Consider the following 23,549-nt stretch of genomic DNA (forward strand, 5'->3'; position numbering starts at 1 on the left):
TGCCTGTGTAACCAGTCTAGTGGATGGGGTGAAAAGCAGTAGAGGGGAGATAGATAGATATATATATATATATATATATATATATATTTGGACTTCAGTAAGGCTCTTGGCACAGTCCCTCATGAAATTCTCAGAAGTAACCTAGGGAAATATTGTCTAGATGAAATTACTATAAGGTGGGTGATAAATGGTTGAAAGACCGAGTAGCTACCATAGTTCACTGAAAAACTGGCAAGTTATATCAAATGGGGCCCTTCAGAGATCTGTCCTGTCTGGCACTATTAAATTCTTTCATTAGCCATTTGCATGAAGGAGTGGAGAATATGTTTATAAAGCTTGCAGATGACACCAAGGTGGGAGGATTTGCAAGCACTTTCTAAGACAAGATTAAAATTCAAATATATTTTGATAAACTGGAGAATTGGTCTGAAATCAATAAGATGATATTCAGTAATGACAAATGCAAAGTACTGCACTTCAGATGGAAAACTCAAATGCACGAAGATAAAATATTGTAGGAAATAACAGCAGTATGACAGAAGATGATCCAGCGGTTATATTGGATCACAAATTGAGTGAGAGTCTACAGTGTGCTGCTGTTGTGGGGGGAAAAGGCAAATGTCATTCTGAGATGTGTTAACAAGAGTATCATATATAAGACACAGCAGGTAACTGTTCCACTCTAATCAGTGCTGGTGAGGCCACAGTTGGAGTACCATGTCTAGTTTAGTACTTTAAGGAAAATGTGGACCAATTGGAGAGAGTGCAGAAGAGCGCAACGAAAGTGGTAAGAGGTTTAGAAAACATGACCCAGGAGGAAAAGTTGAAAGAAATGGGCATGTTTATGTTAACTGAAGGCTGAATTTTCAAATACATAAAAGGTTGTTATAAAGAGAATGAGAGTACTTGAGGCACCTTAGCGACTAACAGATTTATTTTGAGCATAATAAAATAAATAAATAAATAAATTTGTTAGTCTCTAAGGTGCCACAAGTACTCCTTTTCTTTTTGCAAATACAGACTAACACGGCTGCTACTCTGAAACCTGTCATAAAGAGAATGGTGATCACTTTTTCTCTGTGTCCACCGAGGGTAGAAGAAGTAGTCACCTTAGTTTGCAGCAAAGGAGATGTAGGTTGGATATTAAGATAAAGTATTGTTATAGTTAAAAAGCTTGTTGCTTGGTAAGAGGTTACCAAGGGATATGGTGGAATTCACACCCTTTGGGGGGTTTTATGAACTAGTTAGACAAACACCTGTCAGGGATGGCCCAGATATACTTAATCCTGCCTCAGTGAAGGGGGTGCAGGAAAGGGACTAGATAACCTTTCAAGGTTCCTTCCTGTCCTACATTTCTGATTCTAAGGTGGGAGAAGTGCAGATTATTATAGCACGTATTAGGTACAGCCAAAACCAGTACAAAGTTAATACGCAGCTGAGTTTAACTGAACCTTATACTTTTTTTTTTTTTTTTAAGTCACATGCATCACTTTTTCTCCTCCATGATGTAGTGAAAATAAGCCAATATCTAGGACATTCATGCACTTGACTAGCGATACTCAGCCTCGGGAGGGCGGGCGGGGGGAGATCAAAAGATACATCTAAATGAAACTGGCTTATATCTGAACTCTCCAGGTGCAACCTGGCATTAAAGGCTAGTTTCACAGACGGTCCGAAGAAAAGCCTTCCCTCTGTTTCTCTCACAAATCACCCAGGCCCCTCGGGCCCGGCCTTCAGCAGAGTCAGGAATCGCCCGAAGATCTGAGGGATCCGGAGTCACTCCGTATCCCCCCCCCCCTCCCCAAATCAGGGCCACAGCACCCAGGGTGCAGCAAGCACTCAGCCCGCCTGAGGCCCGGGGGGCAGCGACCCCTCTCTCCCAGGGTTGCGCAGCCCCCCCCCCCCGCCCCCGCAACTCTCAGGAGCCCAGGGGGCACCCGGGGCGCAGTGCCCTGGGCCAGGGCAGCCCCCGCCCGCTGCGAGGAGGCCCTGGACGGCCCCAGCGCCATGGGGCGCCCGGCGGGACACTGAGAGGCCCCCCCCGGGGGTGGGGGTTGGGACGCGCAGGGCCCCGGCTCTCACCCGGCCCCGCTCTTCCCCCGCCCCGACGCCGCGTCCTGCACTGAGGCCTGACCCGGAAACAGCTTCTCGGCCACCCAACATCACGTGAGCGCCAGCGGCGCGGGTCACGTGAGCAACGGGCGGCTGGGGAGGGGGATGACAGGGAGGTTACCATGGCGACGGCGAGGCTTCGGGGCCTCGCCCGGCATGCATTGCGCTCCCCGGGGCCTGGAGGTCCTCTTTGGGGGCGTCCGCGTCCTCCTCCCCCGCCAGTGACTTCACACCTCATGACATCACAGTCACACGGGGGGGTGACATCATCGCATGACCCCAGGCTGCTGTGTTGCATCATCTCCGTACAACAAGCTGAGCACTGCAAAAAAACAAAACAAAACAAAACAAACCAAACCCCCCCCCCCCAGCAAGAAATACCCCTGGCGCAGGTAGGTGAGAACTGCTTATTGTTCATTACTGCTGATGCTCCTATTTGGAGGAGGGGTGCAAAGAGAAGCGTCCTTTCTGTTTGAAATGCACTGTTGCAACCCTAATCCTCGCACTGACATCACATCCTCGCGCTGCGCCATGGTGACCTCAGGCAGGGACATCCCATCCCGCACTCAGGTTGCCCTTGTCGGGCCATGACGTGGTAGCATGAGGCTGTGGCTTTGCATCATCACTCTCCTTCTTTGGAAGATTATTTGAAAAAGCTCTGTGGACATGCTGGAGACGGGGCCAAAAGAGAGTCTGGGATCCGAACCCCCTTAGCTGGAGGGAAGCTTAGCTCCAGACCCAAATTGTGCAACTCACACCCATCTGTAACCAACACAGACATGTCCTGCTGTAAATACAACCATAGGATACAGTGCTGCTGTTGCCCCAGGGAAACAGAAAAAAGTATTCTATGGAGAAAAAGTTATTGCTATCTCATCGATATTGTATTCCAAATTTAGAAAAAAAAATACAAATGAGGGCAAAAAAGAGTGACAGGGGTGGATTTTTGTTCCACAGATCTGAAACCTAATCCACAGGCAGTTTGGATAAAGGTCCTATTTTAAATACCGCACTGCCTTTCCACCCACCTTTCAGCTAATACTTACAGAGGCTTGCAGGAAAGCCCAGCCATCATTTACAAGTTTGTCTGTTTCTGTTGCTTAATCCCTCCGTCATGGCTCCTCTCTGCATGTGACTGGCCATGATGTCACAAGGGAGTATGATAAGATACGTAGAGGATAGAGCAGCAGCACTGGATAAACTTGCCTGGCAACAAATCTTCCTGATTTCCCACAAACATCCTCAGTGATACTAGACGATAAGAAGTAGAAACTGTCTAAAATGAGGGATTTCGCTTCTGCTACAAGTCATCAGTGAAGGAAATTTGTCAGTAGGGTTACATCAAGGATGGTGAAAATAAGTGGGTTAAAATCTTTCCATGAGACATCAGCAGCTCTGTACCTCTCCAGCATCACCAGCACAATACTACTGTTACAAAAAGGCACCTATCCACAGCACACGAAGACAATTGAAAACAATAGTATCATCATGGATGCTATCTAGATGGATAGAAGGGAGGCCAGTGTACAGCGGTAACCTGGGCTGCGAGAAACCCACATCTCTACCACATACTTCCTGTGTGACTTTAAGGAAGTCATTTAGTTTCTCTGTGCCTGTTTCTGTATTAGTAAAATAGAGATAATACCACTCCCTTCTTTGCAGGGTTATTGTGAGGGCAAATACATTAAAGACGTGTGGCATTCAGATATTGCAGTGATGGGGGCCAGCTAATTATATCGGATCTATTGTGATCTTTGGGATAGTAGCTTTGTCATCCTACCTAGCTAAAGCACATACCATGCTGTTGGTATAATACAAGTAATAACACAACTGATTGAGCTGAGGGCAAAACTCTTGGGACAGAGTAATATCAGCAGTTGCCTCCACAGTGAAACTCCACACCAGAGATCACAAAGGCCCAAGCCTGAGCATTTTCAGAGCACTCTGCTGTAATAGTAAAAAGAAAAGGAGTACTTGTGGCACCTTAGAGACTAACAAATTTATTAGAGCATAAGCTTTCGTGAGCTACAGCTCACTTCATCGGATGCATTTGGTGGAAAAAACAGAGGAGAGATTTATATACACACACACAGAGAACATGAAACAATGGGTTTATCATACACACTGTAAGGAGAGTGGTTTCAGAGTAGCAGCCGTGTTAGTCTGTATTCGCAAAAAGAAAAGGAGTACTTGTGGCACCTTAAAGACTAACAAATTTATTAGAGCATAAGCTTTCGTGAGCTACAGCTCACTTCATCGGATGCATTTGGTGGAAAAAAACAGAGGAGAGATTTATATACACACACACAGAGAACATGAAACAATGGGTTTATCATACACACTGTAAGGAGAGTGATCACTTAAGATAAGCCATCACCAACAGCAGGGGGGGGAAGGAGGAAAACCTTTCATGGTGACAAGCAGGTAGGCTAATTCCAGCAGTTAACAAGAATATCAGAGGAACAGTGGGGGGTGGGGTGGGAGGGAGAAATACCATGGGGAAATAGTTTTACTTTGTGTAAGTAATGATGATGAAGATGTCATCAATGTAGCGCAAGTAGAGTAGGGGCATTAGGGAACGAGAGCTGAGGAAGCGTTGTTCTAAGTCAGCCATAAAAATGTTGGCATACTGTGGGGCCATGCGGGTACCCATCGCAGTGCCGCTGATTTGAAGGTATACATTGTCACCAAATGTGAAATAGTTATGGGTCAGGACAAAGTCACAAAGTTCTGCCACCAGGTTAGCCGTGACAGTATCGGGGATACTGTTCCTGACGGCTTGTAGTCCATCTTTGTGTGGAATGTTGGTGTAGAGGGCTTCTACATCCATAGTGGCTAGGATGGTGTTTTTAGGAAGATCACCAATGGACTGTAGTTTCCTCAGGAAATCGGTGGTGTCTCGAAGATAGCTGGGAGTGCTGGTAACGAAGGGCCTGAGGAGGGAGTCTACATAGCCAGACAATCCTGCTGTCAGGGTGCCAATGCCTGAGATGATGGGGCGTCCAGGATTTCCAGGTTTATGGATCTTGGGTAGCAGATAGAATACCCCAGGTCCTGGCTCCAGGGGTGTGTCTGTGCGGATTTGTTCTTGTGCTTTTTCAGGGAGTTTCTTGAGCAAATGCTGTAGTTTCTTTTGGTAACTCTCAGTGGGATCAGAGGGTAATGGCTTGTAGAAAGTGGTGTTGGAGAGCTGCCTAGTAGCCTCTTGTTCATACTCTGACCTATTCATGATGACGACAGCACCTCCTTTGTCAGCCTTTTTGATTATGATGTCAGAGTTGTTTCTGAGGCTGTGGATGGCACTGTGTTCTGCATGGCTGAGGTTATGGGGTAAGCGATGCTGCTTTTCCACAATTTCAGCTCGTGCACGTCGGCGGAAGCAGTCTATGTAGAAATCCAGGCTGCTGTTTCGACCTTCAGGAGGAGTCCACCTAGAATCCTTCTTTTTGTAGTGTTGGCAGGAAGGTCTCTGTGGGTTAATATGTTGGTCAGAGGTGTGTTGGAAATATTCCTTGAGTCTGAGATGTCGAAAATAGGATTCTAGGTCACCACAGAACTGTATCATGTTCGTGGGGGTGGAGGGGCAAAAGGAGAGGCCCCGAGATAGGACAGATTCTTCCGCTGGGCTAAGAGTATAGTTGGATAGATTAACAATATTGCTGGGTGGGTTACGGGAACCATTGTTGTGGCCCCTTGTGGCATATAGTAGTTTAGATAGCTTAGTGTCCTTTTTCTTTTGTAGAGAATCAAAGTGTGTTTTGTAAATGGCTTGTCTAGTTTTTGTAAAGTCCAGCCACGAGGAAGTTTGTGTGGAAGGTTGGTTCTTTATGAGAGTATCCAGTTTTGAGAGCTCATTCTTAATCTTTCCCTGTTTGCTGTAGAGGATGTTGATCAGGTGGTTCCGCAGTTTCCTTGAGAGTGTGTGGCACAAGCTGTCAGCATAGTCTGTGTGGTATGTAGATTGTAATGGATTTTTTACCTTCAGTCCTTTCGGTATGATGTCCATCTGTTTGCATTTGGAGAGGAAGATGATGTCTGTCTGTATCTGTGCGAGTTTTTTCATGAAGTTGACAGATTTCCACTCTATACGGCTAAATTCAGTGCCTTGCATAAGCACAGGTTTCAGAGTAGCAGCCGTGTTAGTCTGTATTCGCAAAAAGAAAAGGAGTACTTGTGGCACCTTAGAGACTAACAAATGGATGAGTCATTACACAAAGTAAAACTATTTCCCCATGGTATTTCTCCCTCCCACCCCACCCCCCACTGTTCCTCTGATATTCTTGTTAACTGCTGGAATTAGCCTACCTGCTTGTCACCATGAAAGGTTTTCCTCCTTCCCCCCCCTGCTGCTGGTGATGGCTTATCTTAAGTGATCACTCTCCTTACAGTGTGTATGATAAACCCATTGTTTCATGTTCTCTGTGTGTGTGTATATAAATCTCTCCTCTGTTTTTTCCACCAAATGCATCCGATGAAGTGAGCTGTAGCTCACGAAAGCTTATGCTCTAATAAATTTGTTAGTCTCTAAGGTGCCACAAGTACTCCTTTTCTTTTTGCGAATACAGACTAACACGGCTGCTACTCTGAAACCTGCTGTAATAGTAGTTGTCAGCATAGCATCTAGGTATCAGTTACAAGGCTAAGAGCTGCATTAAGCTAGTTCAGAACTGGTCCTGCCTACTGCCACTCTTTGGTTCAGCCTCTTTCTCTGATTTCTCAGCTCTGCTAGTTGCTGAGCCTTCATTCATGCAGGAAGGCTTTTAAAATAAAATATTAGGTTTGCAACTGTAATAAAAAAAAGGCTGGTAAGAAATATATCGATTTCCTGGTCCCGGTCACCTGTCCTCATTCAGGGTTACAAAAGGTTCCTACCCTGTCAATGTCTGGTCAGTTACCACAGTTGCTGTCACAGTATGGGCCTGTGCTTTCACATGTTGCATCCCCAGTGTCACCCTGAAGTTTAGGTGTGTGTAATACCCTTGAAGTCAGAGCCGTGGATTTGTTACCATGGCAATATGCAGTGTTAGAAGCTACGCTATCAACACTCCAAAATATACACACAGCTTTCACAGGGCTGGTTTTCTTTTTAACAGAGAAGAAACACTTATCTACATGCCTTTGAATGGAATATTTGCTTCCTTTTATACATTCCTGAGAGTGCTTTGTCTCTGTTTTCTTTGCTTCCCACCTCCTCATCTGTTTTCATAAGAGAAAGAACCTAGATGCATTCAGAATATGCAGTCTTCTTCTAACAACCCTCATGTTTTTGCACAAGTTACCTAAACTATTCAATTACTAGTACACAAAGAGTAAGAATGTACCTTAGCTTATAACTTATGCCATCAGATGGCATTTTGATTCCAAATTCATTTTAATTGCTGTGTTCTAAAGTTACAGATTCAACTGGACATAATAGATTTCCTTGTTGACCTCTACTGGGTCAATACTGTGAGTGTGAGATTATGACCAGTACATTCCCATCGCTAAATACAAGTCTGCTTTAATGGGGATTACATAACTCAGAGAATTGTTAATGGGATATAGTCTTTCACCTCTAGCTGCCAGTCTGAATTTAGCCCAACCTGGTAGTGATTGAAAGTGCTTATCTGTTGGCTGTCTCATGGTCCATGTGAAAAGAGTTTGGTGGGTTCCAATCCAATTTGTAGTAGACCGGTATCCACATCATAAAACCACACCTGCAACTAAGTGCACCCCTTCGCTGACAGTCTCAGCAGAGAACTCAAGGACCAAATAGGTCATGGGAACTAAATTCACCTCTTCACATTTCCTCTAATGGTTGAGGACCCTGTAGGTGGGAAAATATGGGGGTAAGTTGTACTGCTACTTATCTGTAATGTAGCTATTCTGTGAATGGACAGTAGGCTTCACTCAATAGGGCATTAGTCCTGCATCATTCATCACTAATAAATTCATGCTGGGTGAAAGACGAGTTTAATCCTTATTTCATTATTCTGACACATTTTAGAGAGGAACCAGTACCCTGGATGCAAACATCCCCAAACCCAGAGAAAGTTTGGCTCAAGATTCATATCCCATGGCTTATGCCCAACTCTACTGTACCATATTTAATTTCACGTAATAAGAATGGTTGGGACCTATGGGAATGAGGCACCCAAGCCCCATTGATTTTCAGTAGTATTTGGGTGCCCTATTCACATTCCCAGCTAATAAAAATAATAGTTAACACCTTTAAAGCTATGGATCCAAACACATTTCAGAAAAGTTGGTAAGTCTCATTATCCCAAATTTACAGATGGAGAAACTGAGGCATGGAGAGGTGAGGTGAATTGCTCAAGGTCACACAGGGAGTCAATGGCATAGCCAGTATGAGTTTAATATCTACTGGATGCGGCTGCCTCCAAATCATCATCTAAATATTGAAATGATTCATTAGTTTTATTTTTTCATGTTTGGCAAAAATTTAAACATCTGTGGCTTTTTACTTTTTTTTTTTTTTTTTTTTTTTTTTAAGCTTTTACATCCATTTGCTTATTGGTTTGACAACCACTTCTTCCTTCACCCTTGGGGATTATTCTTCAAATCCTCAGAGAGACTTCAATTTTCTCACACATCTCTCTTCCTTTCACTTAATTTAAACATTTTTGGCCAATTTCATGATTTTAATAATGAGAAATAAATTTGGAGTTTTAATAAGCGTTGAGAGAAGAACTTTCATTTCGGCTGGGGATTAAGAAGGGAGTTAAAGGTGAAAATCCCGTTAGACATATCATCCGAACTTGAGCTCTAGAGTAGCAGCAGGGCCTGATCCTGAGAGATACTAAGGCCCTCCACTTCCATTAACATCAGTGTGGGTATGTCTATTCTGCATCTGAGAACGAATTTCCCAGCACAAAGCCACTGACTTGTGGTAGTGGGGCTTGTGCTAGCACACTAAAAATAGCAGTACAGTTGATGCAGCTCAGGCTGGAGCTTGGGTTCTATAACTTGGGGTGGGGGCAGTTCAGAGTACCGTCTACACAACTATTTTTAGCATGCTAGCATGAGTCCAGCTAGCACACATTTGTGGACCCAGGCTGTGGGGCTCACTGTCGAATACACTGTAGACATACATGGAGATTTTGAGGGCTCTGAGCACCTTGCAATACTGAGCCTTTTAAAATGTGATGCTATAATATAAATGCACAGCATTGGTAGCTCTCAGATATTTATCTAATAACTTTAAAATCCAACTTCACTTACAGCTATTCCCAACTGATCAGCTCAAAGCAGCTTCTCACTAAACCATTAATTTAAGGTCACAATTCACAATGACCTCAGATTTCACGTAAGAGCTTCATGAATCATTTTGTGGGTCTTTGTAAGTTATCCAGGACTAATGCAGTCTCGCGCTACTTTTCAAGTAGGCATCACTAGACTATAATCATTTAAGTATAATATCACCGCCTGCAGATATCACTTGATTCACTTTTGATTTAACAAAATCAGATTGCAAAGTAAAAAAACCAAATCAATAAATAGCACCACATTTCTGCTAGTTTTTGGTTGGTTTCTGAACTCACCTTGAGATGATCATGGGACAAAATGGACTTTAACCCTTTTGTTTAAGATTTTTCCTGCTTTCCTGGCTACCCATTAACAGCTAAAGGGGAGAGCTTTTCAGATAATTCCCTGAAACATGCAAAAGTCTTGTGCTGTCTATTTGCAGAGCAGATGAATTTTACCCAGCAAATATGCAGTGTAGCTGTAGCCATGTTGGTCCCAGAATATTAAAGAGACAAGGTGGGTGAGATATTTTTATTGGACCAACTTCTGTTGGAGAGAGAGACAAGCTTTCAAGCCACACAAAGTTGGTCCAATAAAAGATATTACCTCGTCCACCCTCTCACCCAGATAGGGAATAAACAGCTGAGCTTCCAGGCACACTGCAAGGTCTAACTTGCCATCAGCTACCTGATATTTAATAGTTTTATACAGTTTAAGGCCAGAAGGGATCATTAGATTCTCTAATCTGACCACTTGTATATCATATACCATTAAATTTCACCCAGATACCCTTATATTGAGCCCAAGGACATTTGTTAAATCAAAGCATTTCAGTCATCAGGGGACTAAATTGTTGTGTGCCCATGGCAGAGAACAGGAGTGACCAAGGTGCCACCAAATGTCCAAGGCCCCTGGAGAGGCAGATGCCCAGATGATCCCAGCAGGCGATCCACACCCCATACTGTAGAAGAAGGTGAAAAAACCCCAAAGTCCCTGAATAGGGCAGTGATGGTTTGAGACTCTGGCAGCGATTGCACAGGGAAGCTGATGAATGTTTGTTATATTTATGCTGTCTCTTTGATTTGGTCTGATCTGGTATAATTGATGAGTCTGTTAATTTATCTGTGTGTTTTTACAAGATAGACAAGGGAGGCCAGAACACTTCAGGTGGGGTGGTTTTTTTGGTACAGTTTAATAAAAATAGGGAATACATAACAAACAGATCAAGGGACTGTCGGAATGTCCCAGCTCACTTCTGTTGTCAGGTTACAGCACAAAAAAAGCAGGTGTTTCTGAGATACTATTATTAATTGTATTACCATAATGCCTCAGAGTCCCAGTCACAGACTAGGACCTCATTATGTTTGTACAGGCCTAGCACAATGTGCTGAGGTTCCAAAGCATAAATGTCTGTATAGTGCAAAAGCAATGCAACTGGCACCAAAACCAATCTGAGCAAACGGCAAACAGCAATATGGAGGCACTGCAGCCTACTGGTTAGAGTGCAGAATTTGGGGTTCTAACCTCAGCTGTGCTGCTGACGTATTGCGCAGAATTGGCAAGCCATTTCATGTTTCTGTGCCTTATGTGTAAAAAGAGGCTAATGATACTTACCTAGGATTACTGAGATAACGTCTGTACAACATTTTGAGCATGTTGGGTGAAATCCTGGCTCCAATGAAGTCATTGGCGAAACTGCTGTTGACTTCAATGGGACCAGTATTTCACTTGTAAAGTGCAATCTGAGTTGGAGTTTTGTTACCAGACATAGCAGTGAATGCGGGGGACCAAAAGGTGTTAATATGAATGCCATGATCACCGAGTAGGTGTGTCCCACCAAGAGAGCTGCCTGGTGTGTTAGCATTACAATGTATCCCCACTCAGAACACTGCTGAGGCCTTGATTGAGAAATACCTTCCTTGTATCCTCTATAGGAAAAAAGCTCTCTGCACCCACAAGGAATGGCAGACCTTCCATTCAGCTCCCAGAGCTCAGACACCAGCAGCACTAAGAGATACCTGAGAGGGCACCATGGGCATTAGCGTGCAAATCAGCTCAGCAAACTCTGGACTCCTGCCACATAACAACGCACCTGTGAAACACAGCAGGTATGAAAGGCAAGCATGGGCACAGATTATGCTAAGAGTTCTCACCAAGCTGAGAAGGGTCCCTGGTGCAGCCCACCTATACCCTCCTAAGGGGTGAATAACTCCTTCGGTAAGCTGGGGGGTTGTCTGTAATTCTCCAAAGAGGAGCCAGCACTATCTGTCCTCCGCACAATTTGCGGAGACCTGATTCTAGCTCATTCTCTGCCCAGAATGGAACACAAGGAGCAGCCAAGAAAGAATCCGCTGTCAGCTGTTCGTCACGTCATAGGGTCTGACAGCCAAGAGCACAAGTGGCATGAGAAAGTGTCAGCTTTCTAAACCCTAACCCAAAGCATCTATGGACCTAGCTAGAGGGGAACAGGTGATAAGGCTCCAGGCATGGAACTGGCTGGGCCTTCCTTTGCCAGCCCTGCTGGAGTATGGCTTCTTTCGGAGTTGGGAGGAAAAATCACGAGCTCTGTAGCTCTCCCTGATCTTGGAAAGGGATGTACATAGGATCTGGCCCTTGGAAAGATGCCGGCCTATTTATAGGATTTCAGCTTTCCTTATGTTGAAGCAATTATTATTTGCTAACACATGGCAATTCTCCAGCACCTTTCATCCAAAGCTTTCAAAGCCCTTTGCAAATGCAAATGAATTAAGCCTCACAATATGCCTCCCCTCACTCCCATGTATCAATCTACAGCGCTTATCTGGTCCCCATTGCCCTAGTATCTGAGTGTCACACAGTCTTTAATGTATTTGTCCTCACAGGGCAGTGCTATTATCCCCATTATACAGATGGGAAACTGAGGCACAGAAAGGCTAAAGGATTTGCTCAGGGTCACACAGGGAGTCAGTGGCAGATCAAGAAATTGAATCCCCAACTCTCCCAAGTTCCAGCTAGCGCCCTAACCGCTGCATGATCCTTTTCTTCATAGTAGTGATAATCTTCCCATTTTACTTGTGGGAAAATTGAGGCACAGAGAGGTTTAAGGAATTGCTCCAAGTCCCAGAGCAAGTCAGCAGGAGTCCCAACCCCCTGCTTTAACGATGTGGTTACTTTGTTCTCTGTAAACAAAATAACCATATGCAAAAGCAAGGACAGGCTGAGTGGCCAAGGACACAGCAAGGACACAGACTGAGGTATTGTGGCATGCTATGGCCCTCCATCTTTGGTTAGGTCCCTTTGACATTGTGATTTGTCCATGTAGGTCAAAGGTGTTCCCAACACACAGGTCATGTGCAGTGCTGATAGACTGGTAACATCAGATCTGATTTAAAGACAACAGGTCGAATACTACGTGGTGCCTCACAGGGAGTCCAGCCCAGTGTGTGCATGAGTGTTTGAGTTTCATAGTTTTGCACCTCTGGGATTCTGGGCTGTTCCAGGGACCAGCTTTAAGTCTCTGGCCTAAATTAGAGTAGCCTCTGGAGCTAGATTAATTTACAGCTACTTCCCCCCAGCCATCCGTGGTCTGTTCTGTAGTTCAAAATAGCTGGATTATCCCAGATGCTCCCCCTCCTGTCCTATGACATCCCTGGCCTCTCCCCAACACTGGTGATGGTGGGTACTGTAGGGGGTGGCACGCTGCAAAAGTTCCCCAAGGGAGTAATCCTGCAGTATTCTGCCTCCAGAATGGCACAAAGGGGCTCTAATGAGGGATGGGATCTTGCCCAGGGGCTGCTTGTGTGGGTTGGTAGTAACTGGGGTTTACAATTTACAGAACATGGGGGAGTCACTAGGATCCAGGGCTGTCTCTGCAAAGGCTGTGTCCTTATATTGTCTCCTGGCCCTGAGCTCTATTCAGTTCCTTGGTGATGGCTCTAGTAGAGCTATTCTGCTACAGCTGTGCTGGTCAACTTCCCCATGTAGCCAAGTCCTAAGAAATCTCAGCTGTTACTTTTGATTAGAATTTGGTATAGAAATCTGCATTACATTCACACACACATCTGCCCAGCTCCATGCCATCTGAAATTACCAACAAACAGACCCTCTTAATGTGAGAGTGAGTTGTATTGACACTGGACCCTTAGTACAGAGGCACTTAGCCGTGTCACTCTGGATTTCAGGGTCCTTACTATGCTCTGACCTCCATTTAGGCAGTGTATAGACTAAGCCTGTCATGGCTGATAAATGGCGCAGGAATAAAACTGGAGGCTGTGTGTTCATCTAGTCCTGGTTTAATCCTGCAAGCAATAATCAGAGCATCTCCTGTGATCCTCAGGCTGTTTATTGTAGACTGTGGAAGATCAATAGATGTTTGGCAGACAAATCAGTCATCTTAACTCTCACCTGGGAATAAGAGAAGTATTTTTTCTATGCTCATTTGCATTTGCTTTGGGCTTAGAAATAAATTACATCAAATCTCAGTTCAGCGAGAAAGCCTGGAGAAAGTCAAAGGATTAAACTCATCAACATCACCTGGGGCCTAGGGAAGGGCTGATGTGAGACAGGAAGTGTTCTCTCTTTGCCCCCCCAACAATTCATGTCGCTTTAGAGCCCAAACAGAGCTGCGGAGATACAGGGCCAGATCATCAACTGTATAAATCAGTATAGCTTGACTGATGTCTATGGAACTGTGTTGTTTACATGAGTGAAGGATCTGGCTCATATGGTGTATTAAACCCTCTCTGTGCTGCACTTCAGTTTGTGTCTATAATACACAGTTTGTGTTAGATCCCTAGCTGGTGTAAATCCTTTGAACATAATTCCCTTGAAGTCCATACTGATTTATAGCATCTGAGGATTTGCCTATTTAAGAATGCTAGCAGCTCATTAACAAAAACCTAAGCCTATTAGAAATGATTCCATTGTTAGTACCTTTAAATTCCAGTGGGCACCTTTAAGCAAACATTCCATTGCAACCCTAGTGCATGAGAACTGGAAAGCACAACTGACCAGAAACAAAAGTGAAACTGACTAGCCTATTCTCATAGATCCAACTGAGAAAAAGGGAATGCCAAATAACGTAAATAGTGCAAAAAGTAAATATTAAATCTTTTCAGTTTTGATAATCCAAGCTGTTATTTGTCACAGTGATAACAATGTTTCTTTTGAAACAAATGGTTCAGTATTTGATGTGTGATATGAAAATATATCTAGAAAATATATAATCACAAACATGACTGTAAAAAGAAAAGGAGTACTTGTGGCACCTTAGAGACTAACAAATTTATTAGAGCATAAGCTTTCGTGAGCTACAGCTCACTTCATCGGATGCATTACTGTGTCTGTCTTAAAGCTGGCCAGTGATATCTGGGTCTTAGAAGATTGACAGCTCTGTTGGTAACCACAGTGCTGGAGTATGAAGAGGAAACTAGAATACTGGGCTAATAAAGTTAGCTTCCTTCTCTTTTATTATTGATCTCTCTTTAGCAGACCTTTTTGGAAGCTGGTTTTATGTTGCACTTTACTGTTAAATGGCTGCCAGGTTCCACCTGAGAAGCAGCTGCACATTAATGGGGTTTTAGCTGATCCCTGCCTACAGTTTGTGAAGTACTTTTATCCCAAAGATGCAATATTATTTGCTGTAAAAGGGAGTATTAATTCAGCTGGAATGGAGTGCATTCCTTCCTGAAAAATCTCTGAGTTGTATCCATTGTACTGATCCAACTGATAAGAGACTGAATTTCTCACCATCGCATCAAGTATCAGAGGAGCCTGCTTTTACTGAATTCATCACTACTGCTTTCAGGTGTGTGTTTTCAATCAGTTTGTGGCCATCAAATCAGAATGGGATTTCTGGCACTTTGGGTTCTTTATATTCTACTCAGCAGGCATTTGTGCACATTTATCTTCTCCTTTACAAACTCTATTCAAGTTCCAGCTTCTCCTTTAATTTACAAATTATGCCCACCAGCATTTAGACTTTTCCCAGTACAGCAGCAGCATCTTTGGAAAGCAATTTATAAGACACTGGATTTTTAGGTATTGTGGTTCTCCCCAATTTTTCTTTTAGATCTCTAGTTAAAATCTGGTTTAGAATTTTTGCAGATTTAGGGCCCAGTTCTGATCTCATTTATGCTACTGTTGTATCAGCATAACTCTACTTGTTTCTATGGAGTTACTCTTGATTTACACCAATGTGAATTTAGCATCAGGCCTTTAAACGTACAACCACATCCCCATTTCCCCTGAAATCAATAGAACTATGCCAATTTTACACCTGCTGGCAATTGGGCCCAAAAGTCCTGTTAGAAGGGATAGGAAGGACAAGTGGGATACTATAGGTAATTACAGGTTTCATAGTAGCAGCCGTGTTAGTCTGTATTCGCAAAAAGAAAAGGAGTACTTGTGGCACCTTAGAGACTAACAAATTTATTAGAGCATAAGCTTTCGTGAGCTACAGCTCATTTCATCGGATGCATTTGGTGGAAAAAACAGAGGGGAGATTGATATACACACACAGAGAACATGAAACAATGGGTTTATCATACACACTGTAAAGAGAGTGATCACTTAAGATAAGCCATCACCAGCAGCGGGGGGGGGGGGGGGGAGGAAAACCTTTCATGGTGACAAGCAAGGTAGGCTAACTCCAGCAGTTAAGAAGAATATCTGAGGAACGGTGGGGTGGGGGGGAGAAATAACATGGGGAAATAGTTTTACTTTGTGTAATGACTCATCCCTTCCCAGTCTCTATTCAAGCCTAAGTTAATTGTATCCAGTTTGCAAATTAATTCCAATTCCGCAGTCTCTCGTTGGAGTCTGTTTTTGAAGCTTTTTTGTTGAAGGATAGCCACTCTTAGGTCTGTAATCGAGTGACCAGAGAGATTGAAGTGTTCTCCAGCTGGTTTTTGAATGTTATAATTCTTGACATCTGATTTGTGTCCATTCATTCTTTTACGTAGAGACTGTCCAGTTTGGCCAATGTACATGGCAGAGGGGCATTGCTGGCACATGATGGCATATATCACATTGGTAGATGCGCAGGTGAACGAGCCTCTGATAGTGTGGCTGATGTGATTAGGCCCTATGATGGTATCCCCTGAATAGATATGTGGACAGAGTTGGCAACAGGTTTTGTTGCAAGGATAGGTTCCTGGGTTAGTGGTTCTGTTGTGTGGTGTGTGGTTGCTGGTGAGTATTTGCTTCAGATTGGGGGGCTGTCTGTAAGCAAGGACTAATGCATCCGATGAAGTGAGCTGTAGCTCACGAAAGCTTATGCTCTAATAAATTTGTTAGTCTCTAAGGTGCCACAAGTACTCCTTTTCTTTATAGGTAATTAGTTCAGGACAAAGAGATCCAAATCCAGTTAGCTGTGGTTTGTCTCTTTGAACAAGCATATTTTCCTGTTCTCATAGGCAACATATAACATGGTTTCCTTAAACTCAGTGTTGAACCCTGCCTCTGTTTCTCCTTTCTCACATACCCTAGCAGACCAACTCACCAGACAGCTGTATCAATGAAACAAAGCTCTTTCCTTCCCTTTTCCCAGGAACCTATTTACTGTTCAAACAAACTCAATTTAACACTAGTCAAAAGAAGAATACCAGGTCCTGTTGCATGGCCCCTTGTAAGGTATCTACTTCAGAGGGCTTTAGCTTCTAAGGCTGCTTTCACTTTTACCCACCCAGGTCTTTCACCTAGCTAGCATTACACTAAACCCACCCTGCACCCTGTATCTCTCATCCCTGAGCTAACTTCCTGTCAGACCTTTCTCTCACTTGGAGGAAGGCAACTGATTAATCATAGGCAGGAAGGCTGACCCTTAAAGGGCAACCCCATCCTATGACACCACCATCAAGGAACATTTTTGGTTCTGAAAGGGTTAAACAGTCTTCTTCACTATTATCCAGTCAGGAGAACTGAACTAAAAAGAGATTTTTGTCATTTTCAGCTTGCCATAGTCCTGCTGGCTTGCAAGCCACAAAATGTCCCTCTTGTGTTTTAATGTTCAGTAATAACCCCTATGCTAGACTTGTGAAGGCCATGGGTCCACATCAACACCTTCCCAGTGCCTACAGTTAGTTACAGGCTAGACTTCAGGGAGTGGTGCTGAGTGAAAAATTAAACTGCCTGGAATGCAAAATGAATGAAACTTTCATCACAAAAGAATCCCCAGTTTTAGTTATTCTCATACTAGAGCCTCTCCTAACCAATAAGACTGGCCAAGCTGCAGGATGTGTTTTCTTGTATTAACAGGGGAGGAAGGTAACCAAAGGAATTTAGGTAATAGGAACACTCAGTTTACATGCCTCCTGGGTTCAGCAGTGAAGCTCTTGTAATGGAAGAGGGAGGCAGGGGGCTCTGGTGAAACAATTAAAAAGGATTAAAGCCCAGTATTATATTTTAATTGATCTAATCGTCGCCTCCCAGTGGAATCCACAGAGCTATCTTACTAGAATTACCCCCATTTTATCAAGAGATGGCTACGGTGGGAAAGTACAATTTGGATGGCAAACCACTCCAAATCTTGACCTTCATTAACATGTGAATGGGATTGGCCAATGAAAGAGGCCATCAAAATGGTTTCCAGGGTGAGAACAAAAAAGGGGGGGGGGGGAGGGAGCATGTGTTCCTGCTCTGTTTGTGTACTTATACGTAGGCCATACTTATAGGATGGGGAACTCTATCCCCGAAAGCAGTGACTATGAAAAAGATTTGGGGGTCATGGTGGATAATCAGCTGAACATGAGTTCCCAGTGTGATTCTGTGGCCAAAAGTGTGCATGTGTAATGTAGGGCTGCATAAACAGGAATAGCAAGGAAGCATAGAGGTTATTTTACCTCTTTAATTTGGCAGTGGTGCAACCACTGCTAGAAGTTAAAGCTAGATACATTCAGAGTGGAAATAAGGTGTACATTTTTAATGGTGTGAATAATTGGACCATTGGAACAAGTTACCAAGGTTTGTGGTAGAATCCCCATTTTTAATTCAAGGGGGGAAAGTTTTCTATAAAATATGGTCTCGGAATTATTTTGGGGCAGCACAATGCCCTGTGTTTGACAGGTCAGACTAGCTGAGCACAAGGGTCCCGTCTCGCTTTTGAGTGTGAGCGCATCATGTAAGCCTCTTCTCTGTGTGTGTTCTGAAAGACACCAGCCAAGGCTTTCAAACCAAATCAGCTTTTATCCATCCACTACTAGTTCAAGGTTTATTTATATTTTTATTGTAAACAATCTGATCAAACAAAAAAACCCACAACCCCTCAATATACAGACTCTGATAGAAAATACAGCCTGGGAAAGGAAAGCTGACAAAAAATAGATAAAAGTAAAGACAAATCAAGAGCGAACTGGGCTGGTTTATTTTTCCTGATGTCCTCAGTCTGAATGATGACTGGGAGATTCCCTCAGCCTAGCAAAAGGAAAAATGTCTGGCACTGTCAAGTTCCCTCTTTATTCACTGCGGCAACGGGGTGGGGGGGAATCAGATATGATAAATGATGGACGGGACTCTTTTCTTTTGCTAATCTGTAAATAAATTTTCAACAGCGAGTTTCTTTTGATGAATAGTGCCTGGCGTACATAAGAACATGTTGGCCTTTAAACAAACATAAGAGGTTTTCAGATGTCTCTGATGTGTTGAAGTTTTTTTTAAGTTTTTGTTTAGGCTGGCAAATCGTAGAATGCATGCTATGAGTTACCACTATTTGCCTTTAAACTCAACAGCCCACCTCCCCAGGTGGTAGAAATCCACTCAGCACAATTGGCTTTAATGCAGTGGCACTGACTTTCACCAGTGGAGGAGCTGGTACAAGGAGTCTAGCTAGATGCTAAGACTCAGAGCCCCAACAGTATTTAGGCTCCTAACTTCTATTGAAGTCAGTGGATGTTAGGTGCCTTCATACATTTGAGGATCTGGGCCTGCTTTGTGCTTCACTTTGTGTAAATTGAGCTGGCCCAATTAACATCAGTTTAGCTGTATTGATTTACACCTGTGGAAGATTTGACCCCAGGAATCTAGCTAGCTGCTAATATAATGCCAACTTTGGATGTCAGAGGTGGGGATCAAACCTGAGACCTCTTGAGCCAAATGATGTGTGTTTTCAGCTAAGGCTATAGCAGGCTCCTCAATAGCTACCTAGCCTAGCCACTGCTATAAGGGGACAGAGTGCCACACCAAGTAAGCAGGATTACATACTCCCCCGAGGCAGGATACTTCAGAGATTTCCCTGAGTTGAGTTCCCTGTATGAGCTATTACTTGTAATACCAACCATTTTGGATGTCATCAGCAGGGATCAAACCTGGGACCTCTTGAGCAAAATGCATGTGGTGCTACTGCATGAGCAGACAGCCACATTTCTCTTAGCTAATCCTGTAGTAGGCTTTTCAATCTCTGGTTGGCCTAGACACCAGTAGAGAGTGGACAGAGTGCCACACTGAGCAGATGTGGGTTACGCTCAGACTTTGCTCCAAACCCTCAGCTGGTGTAAGCTGCCCCTGACCCACTGACAAAATATAGCTACATTAATGTACATCACTTGAGGGGCTGGTTCTCTCTGCACACACTGAGCAGAACTCTGACTTAGGCCCTGTCCATATTTGCATCAAAAGAATGCTGGCTGTGACCATGTTAAAGCACACATTGCTAGCATGGCTTCCCTGCCCAAGAAGGAAAGGGATTATATTTTTCCTTCCTCCCCACCTTCTAGCTAAATGGTTCCAGAGAGATTTTAAGCAGCTATCCACCCAACCTTCCCTTCTCAGGGCAGAAGCGAACAATATCTGATGGGGCTAGGACAAATCTTCTCCTAAGGGCAGGTTACTCCATAACTTTCTGGTCTCTTCCAATCCCCATCCCTGCTATTCTGCTAGTGATGCTTGCCAACCCAGGTCCTTTTTGTCTACCTCTCCCATACTGCCCCCAGGCACGGGACACCCTGCCTGAGCTGCTCGGCAAAGCCACTGCTCTCTTCTCCCCAAGACTCACTTCTACGATGTCAACAAGTAACTAGCCACAACTGACTGTGGCAAGGTTTTGGTGTATTTGGGGGTAGTCTTGAATTGACTCACCCCTCCTGCTTCCAGCCAAGAACCCCAAAAGCATTATGAGCCAGATCCTCAGTGTAAATGTGTGTAGCTCTAAAGTTAATGGAATTATTTTGATTTACAGACCCTAAGGAGCTGGCCCTGTTACTGGAACATTGCATTATCAGAAAGTGGCCAATTCTCACATGCTCACTCTATGGGTACATTTCAATTTGTCTCTACCCTCCCAGCTCTGTTTGCTTGTTTTGTTTAGAATGTGGGATCTGCATAGATTCATAGATTCTGAGCTCAGAAAGGACCATTATGATAATCTGGTCTGACCTCCTGCATAACCCAGGCCAGAGACCCTCACTGAGAGCAGGGATTGTTCCCTTATCTTTTTTTTTTTGGGTGCTGCCAAAAAGAGCTACTATGTAATAATCTTCAGTGCCCATTGCTGGTATCTGCATTCTCTGGGGTTCTTTATACCCACCTGTAAAGTATCTGTCTACAGGTTAGGTGGACCATTGGTCTGATCTGCTACAGGGAATCCTATGTGTAGGGAAACTATGCTAGACCCTTTTCCAGCAATCTGGTTTAAAAGAGCTGTGGCTTGCGTTGTTCTGATCTCACTGCAGCATAGGGCCAAGGGGATTGTGTTATTTTTTCTAAAGTGACCATGTGTCCTGCCCAGCTTTTTTTCCTTTGTTTTCTTCGGGAGTGATTACAGACAATGACAGCAACAGAGGTTTTAGGTATTATGCAAGTAGCTAGAAATTTGCAGAGGCCAAAACAGCAACCTGCTGCAGTGAAGATCAAGTGGGCTGGAAGTACCTCTCTGATCCCCTGGGGGCGCTGTTGGGCTGCATCCATGAGTGATGGAACTCAAACTGCCTCAAATCTTTAAAAGTGTGGAGGGGGAATCATAATTGTACAAGGACATCTTTTATTTCAGTACATTGAAAATAAAAAGAAATAAAAAAATTCAACAGGATATACCTTTGCTCAAGGTTTGTGTTTATCACCACCCCCTATAACTTCTCCCCTTTTAATTTCACAATCAGAAATTGCATAGAATTTTGTTTTTCAATCAGAAAATTAAACTCTTCAATGTAAACCCCACATTTGTACCAAGCAGAGGGCAAACTGCTGCTGCTGTGGAAGGAAGGATTTTCTCACTGAAGACCCAGAGTAATCTTCCTATTGAACCTGACCTCTCTGCCCCATGACCTTCATTCAAGGACATTTGGTAGCAAGGAAATCTGCAGATCCCAGATGCCACCTGGGTCACACGCAGGCCCAGCTACTGAGCCTGGGGACAGTGTTAAGGGTTCATAGGATGGGAATGTTGTACCTATGAGCACCAGTTTCTATCATGATGTCTACAACTGTACTTTCAGAAGCCCGTGACAATGGGTAGTAAGTGCAACTGCCCTCTGCTGGGGGGAAAAGGCAGCATTCCTAAGAGAGCATATGGGATCCAACACCACCTGCCAGTTACAACTTCCTCAATGCTTCATACTCACCCTCCCTGACAGAAAAAAACAAACAAAAAAAAGACAGAGAACCCCTGAAATTCCAGGTGTTTCAAGGCCTCTTTGAATTCACTGTGTGTGTTGGTTGGTTTTTGGCATTTTTATTTTTAATAACTCCTTGAATGGACTTTCATTTCATCCGCTGCTTCTGTTTGGGAATCATCTCCTGTCCCTCCCTTCCACGCCCCACATGCCACATCGCTGCAAAGGAGGGAGAGTTCAGCACCTGAAATCTGGTGTGCTGGAGACTCCAGGCCCTGATGTACCAAAAATAAAATAAAATAAAATAGATTACTCCTCTCTTCCCCTCCCCCCACCCCATCAAATAAAAATACCTCCCAGAGAACATCCCTACTGAGTCTGTGTGATCAAGACAGATGACACTAGTGTCCTTTTCTCCTATCTTAGGATGGGATAGTTCTGACAATGACTCTTCCCCCCCTAGTTGGGGCATTTTTGGTATATGAATTGCCCTCTGTGTGTGTCGGACCTACCCCAAAACCAGATTTTTGAGGTGGAGGAAAGCTGCTGGAGACAGGCCAACCAGAGAATCTTTCACCTAGTGGTTCAGAATCCAAGTGGAATGAATGTCCTCTTAGATAGGAGAGGTATCAAAAATCTCTGGCTGGTTCTGGTTCTCAGCCTGAAGGTTTGTCTTGATCTTGATAACTGCTTTTAATTTAAAAACAAGTCTGACATCGTACAAGTCCATGTTCTGTAAAATGGAACATGAGTTTCTTTGCCCACCCCTGCCCCACTCTACTCGGGTTCGCTGCTGTTGGTGGCTTTCTCCCATTCCAAGCTCTCTTCGCTTTGTGCAAGTGAACCTGGAGCAGGCCGTGCCCGGAGGCCCTGGAACCTCCGACACTCTGGGCACACCCGAATGTGCGTGCAGCCTCGGGCCACCAGAGCGGCTTCTTGTGCAAGTCTTTGCGCCAGCGGGTCTGGCTCACCACCACCGCATAGTTTCCCGTTGCTGAGAGTGGTTGTACTGCAGGGTCGGCGTTCCTCCGCAATAATGGGCCGAGTCCGTATCATCCCCCCTCGCCTTCGCCGAGGATGGAAACTGTCTTTGCAGAGGATGATACTGCGCAGCTCTGTCACCATCTCCTGACAGACAGACACCTGGAAGGCACACACAAGCAAGAGGCCAATTTCCAAGATACTGCTCAGATCTCAACATCTGTACCAATTCTGAATCCTGATGCTCAACTGTTCTGAATGCCAAAACTAGTGCTTGGGATCTTCACCTGTTCTCATAATCGGCATTTAGCACTGCCACCTGTTCTAGATTCCACAAACTGGAATTCCCACTGATTCTGGACCCCAATATCCACATCAGAGGCCCTCATATGTTCTAGATCCTCAAGATCATGTCAGGGATCCTTATCCATTCTAAACAGAAATTCATGTGTTCTAAACCCCACCAACTGCACATGGAATTTCCATATGTTCCAGACTCCCAACAACTGCAAATAGAATTTGTAGCTAATCTACATCTTACTAACTACACATAAGATGTTTGTAAGTTCTAGACCTGGCTGAGCGCATTGGAAATTTTACATGCTCTATACCTGGAATTCTCTTGTGTTTTAGGTCTCACTGCCTGCAACATTCATACCTAGACCCACAACCCTCATCTATTCCAGACCC

At 44.1% G+C, this 23,549-nt stretch overlaps 2 protein-coding genes and 1 long non-coding RNA gene across 10 annotated transcripts in view; 1 reads left to right on the forward strand and 2 right to left on the reverse strand.

Moving 5' to 3' along the window:
- Nucleotides 1-2,236, reverse strand: part of LOC119846594 (tubulin-specific chaperone cofactor E-like protein) — a 98,087-nt gene extending 95,851 nt beyond the window's left edge. The window contains exon 1 of one of the 4 annotated variants that reach the window (XM_038380425.2): nucleotides 2,083-2,195. The gene's annotated coding sequence lies outside the window, so the exon portion shown is untranslated. Of the gene's footprint in view, nucleotides 1-2,082 lie in introns of all 4 variants that reach the window. The other 3 variants (XM_038380423.2, XM_038380424.2, XM_043501056.1) reach the window with 3 other exon arrangements.
- A 238-nt stretch (nucleotides 2,237-2,474) lies between these two features.
- Nucleotides 2,475-23,549, forward strand: part of LOC119846597 — a 38,104-nt gene continuing 17,029 nt past the window's right edge. The window contains exons 1-2 of one of the 2 annotated variants that reach the window (XR_005289912.2): nucleotides 2,475-2,504; nucleotides 11,292-11,465. This is a non-coding gene — a long non-coding RNA (uncharacterized LOC119846597). Of the gene's footprint in view, nucleotides 2,509-11,291; nucleotides 11,466-23,549 lie in introns of both variants that reach the window. The other variant, XR_006276695.1, reaches the window with a different exon arrangement.
- GRIK4 (glutamate ionotropic receptor kainate type subunit 4) overlaps nucleotides 19,441-23,549 on the reverse strand; it is a 294,856-nt gene continuing 290,747 nt past the window's right edge. For all 4 annotated transcript variants that reach the window (XM_038380428.2, XM_043501059.1, XM_043501058.1 and 1 more), the window contains one exon: nucleotides 19,441-23,021. In XM_038380428.2, the coding sequence (XP_038236356.1) occupies nucleotides 22,656-23,021 (366 nt within the window). In that variant the 3' untranslated portion in view covers nucleotides 19,441-22,655. The remainder of the gene's footprint in view (nucleotides 23,022-23,549) is intronic.

Source organism: Dermochelys coriacea, chromosome 22, assembly GCF_009764565.3.
Source record: "Dermochelys coriacea isolate rDerCor1 chromosome 22, rDerCor1.pri.v4, whole genome shotgun sequence".
NCBI lineage: Eukaryota > Metazoa > Chordata > Testudines > Dermochelyidae > Dermochelys > Dermochelys coriacea.